The sequence below is a fragment of the Hyperolius riggenbachi genome, chromosome 5 (assembly GCF_040937935.1).
Source record: "Hyperolius riggenbachi isolate aHypRig1 chromosome 5, aHypRig1.pri, whole genome shotgun sequence".
NCBI classification, from domain to species: domain Eukaryota; kingdom Metazoa; phylum Chordata; class Amphibia; order Anura; family Hyperoliidae; genus Hyperolius; species Hyperolius riggenbachi.
Genome location: NC_090650.1, coordinates 354,080,392 through 354,095,553, shown reverse-complemented (window position 1 = coordinate 354,095,553; position 15,162 = coordinate 354,080,392). Strand labels below are relative to the sequence as shown.

The window sequence follows — 15,162 nt, the reverse complement described above, 5'->3', positions numbered from 1 at the left end:
CCTCAGGCCCATATCCCCGCCAATGAACGAGGTACTGTAAAAAACTACGCACCGAGCGAGAGTCCAAAATTCGCTCAATCTCGTACTCCGGCTCTCCATCAATCACCATAGGAGGGGGGGGGGGGAGAGGAATCCACATGCACAGCTGGTTTCAATAATGACACCACAGGCATATCTACCGCCCCTGCAAAGGTTGCAGGCGCAGGGGGGCCTGCAGGGGGAGAACACTGAGAGGGGGCCCATGGCTCTGGAGCCCACCGCCCGCCCATATGCCTTAACGAGCGGGCGGACGCACAAAACAAAAATTCATTTGTTTCCTAGCAGTAGATTTATTTGTTTCCTAGCAGTAGAGTGAGGCGGCGGGAACTAGGACCTGGAGGCATACTTATTTCCCCCCTCCTCAACCTCCTGCTTGGATGCTCCCCGCCCACTCAAGCACGCTGGATGGAGACAGCGTTCCAGGCAAGGAAGAAGAAGATGTCACGCTGCCACTACCAAATGTGAGCCTGTCTGCGGTGTGTGTGTGTGTGTGTGGTGTGAGATGTGAGCTGTGTGTGAGAGATGTTTAGTGTTGTGGATCAGTGGTGGCTACTTTCTCTGACATTCTGTTTTTAATTGGTTTTATTAGTGTTCAATAAAGATGCTCATGTTTATTGAATTACACTAGATTGGTGCGGTTTTGAGGCATTATCTGTGTTTTTTTGGGTGTTGAGATGTGTAGTGTGTGAGATGTGAGGTGTGTAGTGTGTCTGAGGTGTGTGAGGTGTGTGGTGTGTGAGGTGTGTAGTGTGTGAGGTGTGTAGTGTGTGTAGTGTGCAGTGTCTGATGTGTGTGGCTTGTGAGGGGTGTAGTGTGTGGTGTCTGGTGTGTAGTGTGTGTGTGTGATGTGTAGTGTGTGTGATGTGTACTCTGTGAGGTGTGTGTAGAGTGTGTGAGGGGTGTAGTGTGTGGTGTCTGGTGTGTAGTGTGTGTGAGGTGTGTAGTGTGTGAGGTGTGTGTGGTGTCTGAGGTGTGTGATGTGTACTCTGTGAGGTGTGTGTAGAGTGTGTGAGGAGTGTAGTGTGTGAGATGTGTAGTGTGTGAGATGTGAGGTGTCTGGTGTGTGTAGTGTGTGTGAGGTGTGTAGTGTGTGAGGTGTGTGTGGTGTCTGAGGTGTGTGATGTGTACTCTGTGAGGTGTGTGTAGAGTGTAGTGTGTGAGATGTGTAGTGTGTGAGATGTGAGGTGTGTGGTGTCTGAGGTGTGAGGTTTGTGGTGTGTGAGGTGTGTAGTGTGTGGTGTCTGGTGTGTGTGTGGTGTGTGAGGTGTCTGAGGTGCGTAGTGTGTGTGAGGTGTGTAGTGTGTAAGGTGTGTGTGGTGTCTGATGTGTACTCTGTGAGGTGTGTGTAGAGTGTGTGAGGTGTGTGTAGTGTGCGAGATGTGAGGTGTGTAGTGTGTCTGAGGTGTGTGGTGTGAGGTGTGAGGTTTGTGGTATGTGAGGTGTGAGGTGTGTAGTGTGTGGTGTCTGGTGTGTGTGGTCTGTGAGGTGTGTGAGGTGTGTAGGTTGTGTGGTGTCTGAGGTGTGCAGTGTGACGTGTGTAGTGTGTGTGGTGTCTGAGGTGTGTAGTGTGTGTGGTGTCTGAGGTGTGAGGTGTGTAGTGTGTCTGAGGTGTCTGAGGTGTGTAGTGTGTGTGGTGTCTGAGGTGTGTAGTGTGTCTGAGGTGTGTAGTGTGTGTGGTGTCTGAGGTGTGAGGTGTGTAGTGTGTCTGAGGTGTGTGAGGTGTGTAGTGTGTGATGTGTACTCTGTGAGGTGTGTGTAAGGTGTGTCAGGTGTGTAGTTTGTGTGAGGTTTGTGTGGTGTCTGAGGTGTGTAGCGTGTGAGGTGTGTAATGTGTACTCTGGGAGGTGTGTGTAGAGTGTGTGGTGTGAGGTGTGTCAGGTGTGTAGTGTGTGAGGTGTGTCAGGTGTGTAGTGTGAGGTGTGTAGTGTGTGTGGTTTTTTGAGGTGTGTAGTGTGTGAGGTGTGAAGTGTGTGTGTGTGGTGTCTGAGGTGTGTGGTGTCTGAGGTGTGTAGTGTCTGAGGTGTGTGTGGTGTCTGAGGTGTGTGGAGTGTGAGGTGTGTGATGTGTACTCAGTGAGGTGTGTTGTGTGGCTTCCTCTCCAAGCTGCAGGTCAGAACACGATGCCTTGCAATCCTGCCTGATTTTTCTTTTATTGTGTGTCTGGGGAGGGGGAGGGGGGGGGGGGGGGCTTTGGATAGCAGGGGGGGGGGGCATCACAACTTTTGCGGGGGGGGGGGGGCATCACAAGTTTTGCAGGGGGGCCCAGTGATTTCTAGTTACGCCCCTGAATGACACATGAAAAGACTTCACCCCTTTCATACCAGATGGCAGTGCAATGACATAAGTTACTTGATTAATCTTTTTGGACACAGGGTACAGGCCAATAAACTTCGCTGAGGGCTGTTTCAGCGCCAAATGTCAAGTTGAGACCCATACCATATCCCCTGGCAAAAAATCCCACTCTACAGAACGTTTTCTGTCTGCTTGTCTTTTCTGGGTAAGAAAAGCTTTTTCTAGATTTCCTTTGACTTTACTCCAGATCTCCTTCAAAGAACCCTGCCACTCCTCCAGGGCAGGAAACGGAGAAGATGCCACTGGCAACGGGGAGAACTTAGGAGATCTCCCTGAGACCACCTGGAAGTGTGAAAAGCCTGATGAAGTACCCTTCAAGTTGTTGTGGGCAAATTCTGCGAACGGCAGGAATTTTGCCCAGTCCAACTGAGTATCAGCCACGTAACACCTAAGAAATTGTTCCTATGCCTGATTAACCCTTTCCGTCTGACCATTGGTCTGTGGGTGGTAGCCGGATGAGAACGACAGATTCATACCCAAATGATGGCAAAAGGCTCACCAGAATCTAGACATGAACTGAACTCCCCGATCAGACACCACATTCTCCGGAATACCATGTAGTCGGAAAATGTGCTGGATGAAAAGGTCTGCCAGCTCCTGAGCTGAGGGGAGTCCGTCCAAAGGAATAAAATGAGCCATTTTGCTGAACCTATCGACTACCACCCAGATGACCGTCTTTCCTTCGGACCTGGGGAGTTAACCCACGAAGTCCATAGAAATATGGGTCCATGGTTCCCCAGGCATAGGTAAAGACTGAAGTGTGCCTGCCGGAGCCTGTCTAGATGGTTTGCTTCTAGCACAGACTGCGCAATCTTTCACAAATTACTTACAGTCTAGGGCCAGGGATGGCCACCAAACACATCTCGCCAGCAACTCTTGAGTCCTCGCTATCCCTGGATGACCTGCATTCTTATGGATGTGGAACAATTGTAAAATCTGCAAGCGCAAGTGTAATGGCACAAATAAAACCCCTTTGGGTTTCCCCTCGGGGACATTTTGTTGATAAGGTCTTAACATGAGTGACCAATCTTCCTCAGTCTCTGTGACTGCGAGAACAATCTTTTCAGGCAAAATGTTTTCGGGGGTTGGTGGCTGTACCGACTCAGGCTCAAAACATATAGACAGGGCATCTGCCTTGATGTTCTTGCTGCCAGGTTTATAGGTAATTATGAATCTGAACCTCGAAAAGAACAGTGACCAGCAAGCCTGTCGGGGGCTGAGTCTCTTGGCCCCCTCAATGTATTCTAAATTTTTATGGTCCGTATAGACCGTAATTACATGCTCTGTCCCCTCCAGCCAATGACGCCAATCCTCGAAGGCAAGTTTAATGGCTAATAATTCCCGGTTTCCAATATCATAATTTCTCTCGGCTGGAGAGAACTTACGAGAAAAAAAAGCACAAGGATGCAGTCTGCCCTGGAAACCGGAATGCTGTGACAGCACAGCCCCAACCCCTATTTCGGACGCATCCACCTCCACAATGAAAGGGTAGGTGACATCTACATGTCTCAAAATAGGGGCGGAGCAGAACAAACTCTTCAACAATGAAAAGGCAGACTGAGCTTTGTCTGACCAATTATAAGTGTCTGCCCCTTTCTTAGTAAGGTCTGTTAGGGGTGAAACCACAGATGAGAACCCTTTAATACATTTTCTGTAATAGTTGGCAAACCCCAGAAATCTCTGAAGTGCCTTCAGCCCGGCAGGCTGTGGCCACTCCAGGACTGCAGCCACCTTTTTGGGGTTCATAGAGAGACCGTAGGTAGATATTGTAACGATTGTGGAATACTTTCCGTGGTCAGCGCACAGGACGCGCGCTGACACTGCGGAAATCCTAAACAAGCGTATAATCTGAGAGAACCCAGCAAAAGGTGCAATGCACCTGTAGAGGGGAATTCCTGCTGGCAGATGGAGCCGTGGAGTGCAGAGGAACAGATCCTCTGCACAGCTACAGATGGCAGATAGGAATTGTACGAAGGGAAGCAATGCAGGGCAAGATAGCCCTTAAAGAGAGAGAGTACAGCGACAGGGTGTATGTGTGTCCACCAATCTAGTCGCCATCCAGCGACGATGAACACACAACCGTGAAGATCAGGTGGGAAAGCAATCGCAAGAGATGGCGATTGCTAACAGCGACACAAGGCTGAATAAGCACAGAGAAGGAATGTATGTATGTCCGCCAATCTTGTCACCAACCTGCGACGGCGAACACACAACAGTGGAAACCAAGTTAGAACGCAATCGCAAGAGATGCAATTGCCAATGAGAATGAGCACAGGGACAGATTGTATGTGTGTGCACCAATCTAGTCGCCAACCCGCGACGGTGAACACACAACAGCAGAAACAAAGTAGCAACGCAATCGCGAGAGAGGCGATTGCCAGAAGTGACACAAGACTGAGCGAGACAGAGCACTGTAAGATTCTTAGAGGGTCTTGCAAGGTATGGCCCTTATTAGAGCCAAAGTGAACCTGTGTTTCAGTCGAAGATTATGTGCAGAGTTCTCTTGCTATACAGATTCTAGAAGGCCAGGCAGAGAGTGGAATAGAAGAGAGAACATTACAGGGAATAGTAAAAGGTCAGAACGCAGCATTATCTATGGGATGTGCAGACTAGCTGTCTGAGCCTGGGATGCCCAGGGCCATACAATGCCAAACAATGCCTGGTGTTTCTAAACACCAGTTTCTGAGTATTTAGGGTACAGGGCATCGGCTTCGCGCTTGCGCACTAGACGGATGTCAATCACAGAGTTCTGGATGTCAATCACAGAGTTCTATAGGCCAATAGCAAGCGTTTAATAGGGGTAACATCTGGAACTCGCCCATATCCCACCTTCGGGGGCGTGTGGTTAGTTAACACTTGTGGGTCTGGAGGTTTTTCCATTTATAAGGTATATGCGTCCAGGTCTGGAGCTAGCGCGCTCATATTAATCAGCTTTGCTCAATATCTGTATTATTACCTACTGATGTTTGCTTTGCTTCGTATGTTTTTCAATATAAGTTTGTAACCAAGATTATACCGAGTATCCCGGTTGGATACAATAAAGATTCTCTTAACTGCTCTGGCGACCAATTCTGTGAAAGTCTGCTAACGGCTGTATATTTTCCGAAGGTGATAAGGACCAGCACTAAGGCTGTCAGGTAGTCACACACAGGGACTAAATATTTGATTATTACAAGCACGAGTGTAGCAAAGGCACAGCAAACAACAATGATAAGATAAGGAAAATAACAAACGCTAGCTAAACGCAAACACCGCACTCATTCGCAACAGCGAACGCGTTTACGGCGCGGTCTCTGCACATTAAGTGCAACAGAGACAAGCACGCCACCCTAACTAACCAATGCCACACAAACACGAAACAGAGAACGCGAACGCTTGCTTAACGGTTACCCCACCGAGCCTACAGCAAGCATTCGTATCAGACAAGACAGAGAGAAGGAGCACACTCCCAGACAGAGTACAAAAGGAACCACCGCTGCTACCGCTAGAGCGAGTGCGATCCAGACAGACAAACGAACAGAAACAGGAATAGGTCAGATAAGATCCACCGCTCTTCCGCCATAGCAAGTGCGATCTAGGTTCAGGGACAGGACAGGAAGGATCCACTGCTCTTTCCGCCAGAGCGAGTGTGAACCAAGTAGGGAAACAGAGTAAGCAGGATCCACTGCTCTCTCCGGCAGAGCAAGTGCGATCCAAGTACAGAAACAGAGCTTAGTAGGTTCCACTGCTCTTTCCGCCAAAGCAAGTGTGATCCAAGCACAGAAACAGGCTAACAGGATCCACTGCTCTTTCCGCCAGAGCAAGTGTGATCCAAGCACAGAAACAAACGATTCACCATCGCCAACCGCTGGCAACAGTGTAATCGCAAGGACAAACAGAAGACAGAACAGGCAATACAATAATACAACCTGACTGTGCTATAGGGATGCCTAATGCAATCCCCAGGAATACTCTAAGATAATCTTTAGCAGACAATAGCAAGGCTGACACTCCAGGAATGTTTCAACAGTAACAAACCATGACCAGCAAAGGATTGTGGGATCACATGGTATTTATGCTGCAAGCCTTCAAGGGAGGCGACTAGGCAATTTGCATAATCAGTATATGCAAATTCCTCAGCAGAGCAGGTCTGAAGCTTGCAAAGCAAAGACAGGTCTCTTATCCAGAGACCTGCATCCCACAGACTTAAGGAATTGTCAAACAGCTGTCTGCCTGTGCAGCCAGCTGAGCGGATTATTACAGATATAATATAACCTAAAAAAGGAACCTCCAACACCTCAAAAAGGCATTTCTCGAGTTTGGCATACAGGCGATTCTGCCAGAGTTTCTCCAAAACAAATTTCACGTGCTTCCTGTGATCAGACAGATTCTGCGAGTAAATCAAGATATCGTCAAGATAAACTAACACAAAGCGCCCCAGAACTTCTCTGAACACCTCATTAACTAACTCCTGGAAGACGGCGGGAGCATTACATAGCCCGAAGGGCATAACTAAGTATTCATAGTGCCCGTCGGGCGTGTTAAAGGCCGTCTTCCACTCATCCCCCTCTCTGATGCATACCAGGTTGTATGCCCCTCTTAGATCTAACTTAGAGAAGATACCAGCATCAGTGATTTGGGAAAATAAATCTTCAATCAACGGAAGTGGGTAACGATTCTTTATCGTTATTTTATTCTATCCCCGGTAATCGATACACGGGCGAAGCCCACCATCCTTCTTTTGAACAAAAAAGGAACCTGCTCCGGCCAGAGACTTTGAAGGGCGGATAAAGCTCTGGATGGCCGAGCATTAAATCAGGAACAGCATCAGACAGACCTGTTAAAAAACAATCTAACAAGGAAAACTGTCCCCACCTGGCTGACACTGACCACCTTCTGAATTCAGTGGCATAGTTTTCTACGGTATTATGCCCCTGCCTGAGGATCTTAAGTTTCCTCTCTGCAGTTATGGCGATATCCGGGTCGTCGTAAATGACAGCCATAGCTTTATAGAATTCCTCAAAGGATGATAAAGCCTCATGATCCCTAGGGAGACTGTAGGCCCATGACTGTGAATCCCCAGTTAGTAATGTTTTAATAAATGTGACTCTCTGGCTCTCAGAACCCGAAGAGATAGGCCTGATCTCAAAATAAGAGAGGCAATGGTTCCTGAAATTCTGGAAATCAGACTTATGCCCGGAGAATTTCTCGGGCATGGGCATTCTAGGCTCAATGACTTGAGGAGACTGTACTGGTGCAGCCGCCGTCCGGAGGTTCTGAACGGCCTCAGACAGCTGATTGATCTGCGCCTGTTGGGTATTGACCGTTTCGGTTAAGGTATTCACCGCTGCAGTCAAGGCTTCAACCTCGCTGCACAGTGCGTCTATAGACATATTGGTCTGTTGTTCTGTCACGATCGGTGTCAGCAAATACAAAGTTCTGATTATTTGGTGATCTGTAGTATCACCAAACAATGCAGATACTATATCTGATTATATGGTGATCTGCAGAATCACCAATAATACAAATATAGCAACTAAAAGGAAGTGACGTGAACCTAGTCACACTTTATTGCACTAAGTGTAGTGATTGGTGAAAACAGTAAGTACTGGCAGATTTGGCAATAACTCACCAGAGGAGCTGGTGGGCACTGTCAGTGCAGCGACTACCTCACCAGTGGCGAGGGCTCACAAATCGGGTCAGACAAATCGGGTCAGTAACAGACAGGCAGATACAGTACAGAATCGAAAGGCAGGCAGGAAATGGTAACCAGGCAGAGTCGGCAGCAAGATCAGATGGGCTAAAGTACAGAATCACTGAGCAGAGGGATTATTATTATTATTTATTGTATTTATAAAGCGCCAACATATTACGCAGCGCTGGACAATAAATATATACAATGATACAAGGATGACATACATAGGGTTATACACATAGAACAAAGTTATACATACAAATTGTACAAAATATATGATCATGCAATATGGGCTGGTTAGGTAGGCCCAGTAATACAAGTACAGGCTGTAATAGGACAGGAGCACATGATCCTGTAGATTACACTAGGGAGTGGAGGACCCTGCCAGAGGCTTACAATCTAAAGGGAGGGGTGGAAACACTAGGGGGGGCTGTTAAATATTCCTTAGAGAGTTACTGTGTGGTAGGAGGTGGGTAGGCCATCATAAAGAGGTGGGTTTTGAGGGCTTGCTTGAATGTGTTGAAAGAGGGAGCAAGTCTGATGGGTGGTGGAAGGGCATTCCAGAGGGTGGGGGCAGCTCTTGAGAAATCCTGCAGGCGGGCATGGGAGTGTGAAATGCGCGGGGTGGTGAGGCGAAGGTCGTTGGAGGAACGGAGGGGGCGACCTGGTGTATACTTGTGAACAAGCTCCGAGATGTAGGTAGGGCATGTTTTGTGCACAGATTTATACGCCAGGCATAGAATCTTGAAACTTATCCTGAGACGGATAGGGAGCCAGTGCAGGGATTCACAAAGGGGAGATGTGGATGCAGAGCGGTGCGAAGAATGGATGAGTCTTGCAGCCGCGTTCATCACTGATTGAAGGGGGCAGTGCGTTTCAGGGGGAGGCCAGAAAGGAGTGAGTTACAGTAATCAAGGCGGGAGATGATGAGGGCATGGATGAGCAGTTTGGTCGTGTCCGGGGTTAAAAATGGGCGGATCTTGGAGATATTACGGAGGTGGAAATTGCAGGCTCTTGTGATGTTTTGGATGTGTGGGATGAAGGAGAGGTCAGAGTCCAAGGTGACACCCAGGCAGCGGGCCTGGGAGGTAGGGAGAATGGTTGTGTTGTCGATTGTGAGGTGGAAACCTGGGATGGGTGCAGCAGCATGGGGTGGAAAGATCAGGAGCTCAGTTTTGTCTAGGTTAAGCTTTAGGAACCTAGCTGACATCCAGGAGGAAATTGCTGAGAGACACGAGGAGACATTGTTTATGGTGGTGGCTGAGAGATCGGGGGTATGGAGGTAAATCTGAGTGTCATCTGCATAAAGGTGGTAATTGAAGCCCAGGGAGGATATAAGCTTGCCAATTGAGGAAGTGTATATGGAGAAAAGAAGGGGGCCTAGAACAGAGCCCTGGGGGACCCCAACTGAAAGGGGGGCAGGAGTTGAGAAGGAGCCATTGAAGGAAGTGGTGAAGGAGCGATTGGATAGGTAGGAGGAGATCCAGGCCAAGGCAAGCCCATGGATGCCCATGGACTGTAGTGATTGGAGGAGGAGGGAGTGGTCAACGGTGTCAAATGCTGCAGAGAGGTCAAGGAGGAGCAGGATGGAATAACTGCCTTTGGCCTTGGCAAGGGTAAGGTTGTTGACCACCTTGGCGAGGGCTGTTTCAGTTGAGTGCGCAGGTCAGAATCCAGATTGTAGGGGGTCAAGTAGGGTATTGGTGTTGATGTATTGGGTAATGCGCTGGTGGACTAGGCGTTCGAGAAGTTTAGAAGCATAGGGAAGGAGGGAGATTGGGCGGTAGTTTGAGGGTAGGGATGGGTCGAGTGAGGGTTTTTTCAGCAGGGGAAGCACAGTGGCCTGTTTGAATGCTTTGGGGAAGATGCCTGCGGAAAGGGAGAGATTGAACAAGGAGGTGAGGACTGGGGCCAGGTCAGGGAAGTGGGGACGAAGAGTATTCGCAGGTACCGGATCACAGGGAGAGGATGTGGGGGGGGAAGCCACTAGCAGCAGGCTGACTTCATCAATGGTGGCAGGAGCAAAAGAGGCGAGGGGTGGATGAGACAAGGGAGCCGCTGGGAGGGAAGGCAAGGGGACAACCTGAGATGTATTGGTAAGGGAGGGATGGAGGAGGGAAATTTCATTGCGTATTGTTGCAATTTTAGTGGTGAAGTGGTTGGCAAGGTCATTGGCTGAGAGGGAGGAGCTGGGAGGTGGAGGAGCGGGGTTGAGGAGGGAATTGAAGGTAGCAAAAAGCTGTCGAGGGTTGGAAGCTTGGGTTACAATCAGTGCTGCAAAGTACCTTTGTTTAGCCTCAGAGAGGGCAGTGTGGAAGAGTAACAGTTTGGCCTTGTAATCTAGGAAGTCAGCAACCTATCTAGGGATAGTCAAGAACGAGCCAGAGTCATACACAGATAAATAATATACAATCAATGAGGCTAACTAGAGATAGATGTATATCGCAAACACTGCATAAACATCTATCAAAGGCTGGAACCTAACTAGGTCTGAGCGCTAGCACCAAGTGTTCGCAACACCAGATGAGTTTTGAGTGACTCCTCAGCCCTTTTGAAGCTGAGAAGTCCCTGAAAGCACGCCCCCGCCGCCCAGCCAATCAGGAGCGGCCGGGGCCTCCAGTGACGTCAGTCGACCCTTCGGTCAGCTGACTCCTCTCTTCGCCGCATAAAGGTCCTGCCGTTGGGCGCGCGCACGCATAGTCCTTGCCTTGTGCACGGCTGAAGGACCTGGCCGCAAACCCTCATGCGACCGAGCGTTGGGGACCACCGCCACCTGAGATGCGGAAGCGGCGCGGCGTCCCCGCCGATTGTTACAAGCATGCTATCTATGTGATTTTTTTTTTATTATTATTTTTTTTTAAAAAAAACACCTTATACCTTCTGAAAAAAATTGATATAGAAATGTTCTAAATTTTGAAAAAAAAAAAAGGTACAGAAAATCTGTAAAATTGATACAGAATTTTTGCCAGGAAACTGCTTTTTACATATTTTCTCAGTCAGATATTTTGATTTTTTTTTTATAGCCACTTACAACACATTTGGTAACAATAGCATGTGAGTGCTTAGCAGTGAGCCAAAAACCATTTCACTGGGACACTGCTCCTATTTAAAAATATACTTCACCGCCAAAACTTTAAAATCCATTTTCTCAAAAACTACAAGGTCTGTTTTGGTTTTGTCACGTTCTCATGATAGGCCTTGACAATTGACATTACATACATATTGTATCTGAGAAACATGTCTAAAGTTACCACTTTTTCTTTTAGCTATCAAACTGAAACAGTTTACCACGGAGTGCCCCGTCAGCAGGGCCGGATTTAAGCCAAGGCCTGATAGGACATGGCCTAGGGCACCACAGAATAAAGGGCGGGTGGGCAGCAGGCTATACTAGGGGGAAGGGAAGGGTCACCTGGCTACCTATACTGGAGGGAGACAGGTCATCAGGCTATCTATATGGAAAGAGGAGTCATCTGGCTTCTTATGCTAGAAGGAAGGGGGAGAGGGGTCAACAGGATACCTATATGGGAGGGAAGGAGGGGTCATCAGGCTGAACTGGAGGGAGGTGGGGGTGGTCATCTAGCTACCTATACTGGATAGAAGGGTCAATAGGCTACCTATACTGGAGGGGGGTGGTCATCTGGCTACCTATACTGAAGGGGGGCAGCTGCTGACAGTGGCTTTGGGCAGTAAAGAGTACAAATCCGGCCCTGCCCGTCAGTCCATATTCAGCCCAATGTTTGCCTCTGATACTCCATTGATGCCCAGCTAAGCAGTTGTGTAACCTAGTTGTCATTTCTTTGCTTAGTATGTTTTCAAACCAGTTGAGGGGAATAGCGGTAAAACATAATATTAAATCAGACAACATAGTGTGATTTCTTTTTCTAGTTACAAAACTTACTTTTAACATGTTTTCTAAAATACAACATCCACATATTCAAAGTTGAATCACCAAGAAGATGAATAAACTTCCTTTGCATGCAGGTGGCCATATTCTCCAAGCTCTTGTATGCCAGCATGCTGCATGACTTCGGATACCAAATGCCCTTCATCACATATCCACTGGGGTATTCCAATTTCATTCCACTTTTGCATTTTTCCTTTGTAGAACTGGTGTCTGTTAAAAATAGTGTACTTGTCAGTTTAACACAAAATGTGGTTTAAATCAACACACATACAGTACATACATGCACAAAAAATACAACTCATATCTGTTCAAATTAATTACCCTGTAACTGAGCAGACCAGTGTGTATTATCACTTTCCTTTGTAGCCGCTATTTTTTATTCGACTACAAGGTTTTCGGCTACAAGTATTTTTATTCTGCTACAAAACGACGCCCCTTTGTAGTCCATATGTTTTATTCGGCTACAAGGTTTTCTGCAACAAGGTTTTTGATTCTGCTACAAAAGAGCACCATTTTATAGCCAAGAGTTTTGATTCAGGGGTGCAGGGGTGGGGGGGGGGTTAATTAGGATTAGGCGTCAAAATTGTGTGCATGGGGTGTCTTAGGGTTAGGCACCACCAGGGGATTCTTAGGGTTAGGCACCATCTGGGGGGTCTTAGGGTTAGGCACCCCCAGGGGAGTCTTAGGGTTAGGTACCACCAGGGGAGTCTTAGGGTTAGGCACCATCTGGGGGGCCTTAGGGTTAGGCACCACCAGGGGAGTCTTAGGGTTAGGCACCACTAGGGGAGTCTTAGGGTTAGGCACCACCTGAGGGGTCTTAGGGTGAGGCACCACCTGGGGGTCTTAGGGTTAGGCACCACCAGGGGAGTCTTAGGGTTAGGCACCACCAGGGGAGTCTTAGGGTTAGGCACCACCAGGGGGGGTCTTAGGTTTAGGCACCACCTGGGGGTCTTAGGATTAGGCACCACCTGGGGGTCTTAGGGTTAGGCACCACCTGGGGGTCTTAGGGTTAGGCACCACCAGGGGAGTCTTAGGGTTAGGCACTACCAGGGGAGTCTTAGGGTTAGGCACCACCAGGAGAGTCTTAGGGTTAGGCAATACCTGGGTAGTTTTAGGGTTAGGCACCATCAGGGGAGTCTTGGGGTTAGGCACCACCAAGGGAGTCTTAGGGTTAGGCACCACCGGGGAGAGGGGGGATTGGGGTTAGGGGAGGGTTCTGTGTGAGGGTAGGGAGAAGTTAGGTCATAGTAATCACCAGGGGCTTTCTTAGGGTTAGGCACCACCAGGGAGGGGTTAGGCACCACCAGGGGGGTTAGGGTTAGGCACCATCAGGGGAAGGTTCTGTGTGAGAGTAGGGAGAAGTTAGGTCATAGTAATCGCTTTTATCAGTTATATCTAGAGCCCTTTTATAGTCTAACAAATGTTGCCTATAACAGCATCCTTTTTATAAACTAAAACTAGCTTTTTGGGCTACACCAGGCACCCTTTGTAGCCGAATTTGGGATATATGGGCTACAACAGGCGCCCTTTGTAGCCTAATTTGGCATATATGGGCTACACCTGGCCCTCTTTGTAGCCAAATTTGGCATATATGGGCTAAACCAGGCGCCCTTTGTAGCTGAATTTGGCATATATGGGCTACACCAGGCGCCCTTTGTACCCAAATTTGGCATATATGGGCTACACCTGGTGCCCTTTGTAGCCGAATTTGGCATATATGGGCTACACAAGGTGCCCTTTGTAGTCGAATTTGACATATATGGGCTACACCAGGAGCCTTTCGTAGCCAAATTTGGCATATATAGGCTACAGCAGGCACCTTTTGTAGCCGAAGTTGGCATATTGGCTACACCAGGCATCCTTTTTTCCAGGTGCCGTTTTCAAATGGACGCACAACAAGGGATCAAGACGAGGTAGGTATAAGCTCCCATTCGGGTTGGACAAGCCCACCGGTCCCGTGAGTGTCAACCCGCTTTCCTAAGCCAGAAACCCTCCTGATAGTTTGCTACCCTAGGGTGTTTAAACACTCAAGGAGAGGGCGTAATGCATATTCTGCAAGTGGCCGGACACAGGTAATAGACGGAAGACCGTAAACTCGTACTGGAGCCCAAGTGAAGTGAATCGAGGAAGTAGGTTGCGGCGCTGTTGACAGTTTGCGTTTCAAGTCAACCTACTTTTTGCGGAATATTCATTACGCCCTCTCCTTTCAGTATTTAAATGCTCCACGGCAGGCAAACTATCAGCAGGTTATTGGTCTTGACTCTTGAGAAATCAGGGTGCTGTGGAACCGGTGGACTCATCCACCCTGTTTGTAAGCAGATACCTACTTTGTCTTGATCCCTTCCTGGTGAAAATCAATCATGCTAACATGGGTGAAGTATACACTTTTCACTTTTAGAGCCTAATTGCATCACCAGCCAGCATCATTATACTAGCACCAGCACCTCTCATAACCACTATATGGGCTTGATTCACAAAGCCGTGATAAATGATATCATGGCCGTGATATGCTTAGCGCGCAGGTTAGCGAGTGTACAGGTTTGCGCGCATAATAGTAAAGGTTTGCGGGCATTAACTTCCCCATTCACGCGCTAAAATATGGGTTAGCGTGTGAACGGGAAAAGTTAATGTGCGCAAACCTTTACTTTTATGTGCACAAACCTGCACACGCGCTAATCTGCTTGCTAAGCATATCACGGCCGTTGATGTTTGAAATGATTTCCTTAGCACCAGTAGCACTTTATTTAAACACTGCTGTTTGCACTATCTGAACCCGGGTGCAGAGACTGTAATGCATTCAAATCTGAATGTGTACAGGTGTTATTTACATCCCAAAACCCCAGGAAATTATGGTTTACTGAATTATATATTTAAGATTGTATATTTATGGTTGATCAAAGATAGAGGGTGAGTTTTTAATTGTTTTTATTTACATGATCAGTGATGAATACGAAATAGATATAATACAAGTTGATTGTACAAACTCTTTGAAACATGGAGTAGTGCTATTTATGAGTTTTCTCCCCTTTTCCTACAGTTTAACATCTATACCCATAGCACACCCTACTGGTGGAGTGCTGTGTTTCCCACTGCTGTTCACTGTGCTTTTGTTTTACGTAATTAGACTTATAGTTCTACTCTGCGGCATGGATGTGACAAATCCAATTTTGGGCACGAGCCATCCCAGTCGTGC

At 47.9% G+C, this 15,162-nt stretch overlaps 1 protein-coding gene across 1 annotated transcript in view; it reads right to left on the bottom strand.

The window, feature by feature from the left end:
• LOC137519427 (NXPE family member 2-like) overlaps positions 1–15,162 on the bottom strand; it is a 44,060-nt gene that overhangs the window by 12,786 nt on the left and 16,112 nt on the right. The window contains exon 3 of the mRNA XM_068238379.1: positions 11,964–12,179. Within this exon, the coding sequence (XP_068094480.1) occupies positions 11,964–12,179 (216 nt within the window). The remainder of the gene's footprint in view (positions 1–11,963; positions 12,180–15,162) is intronic.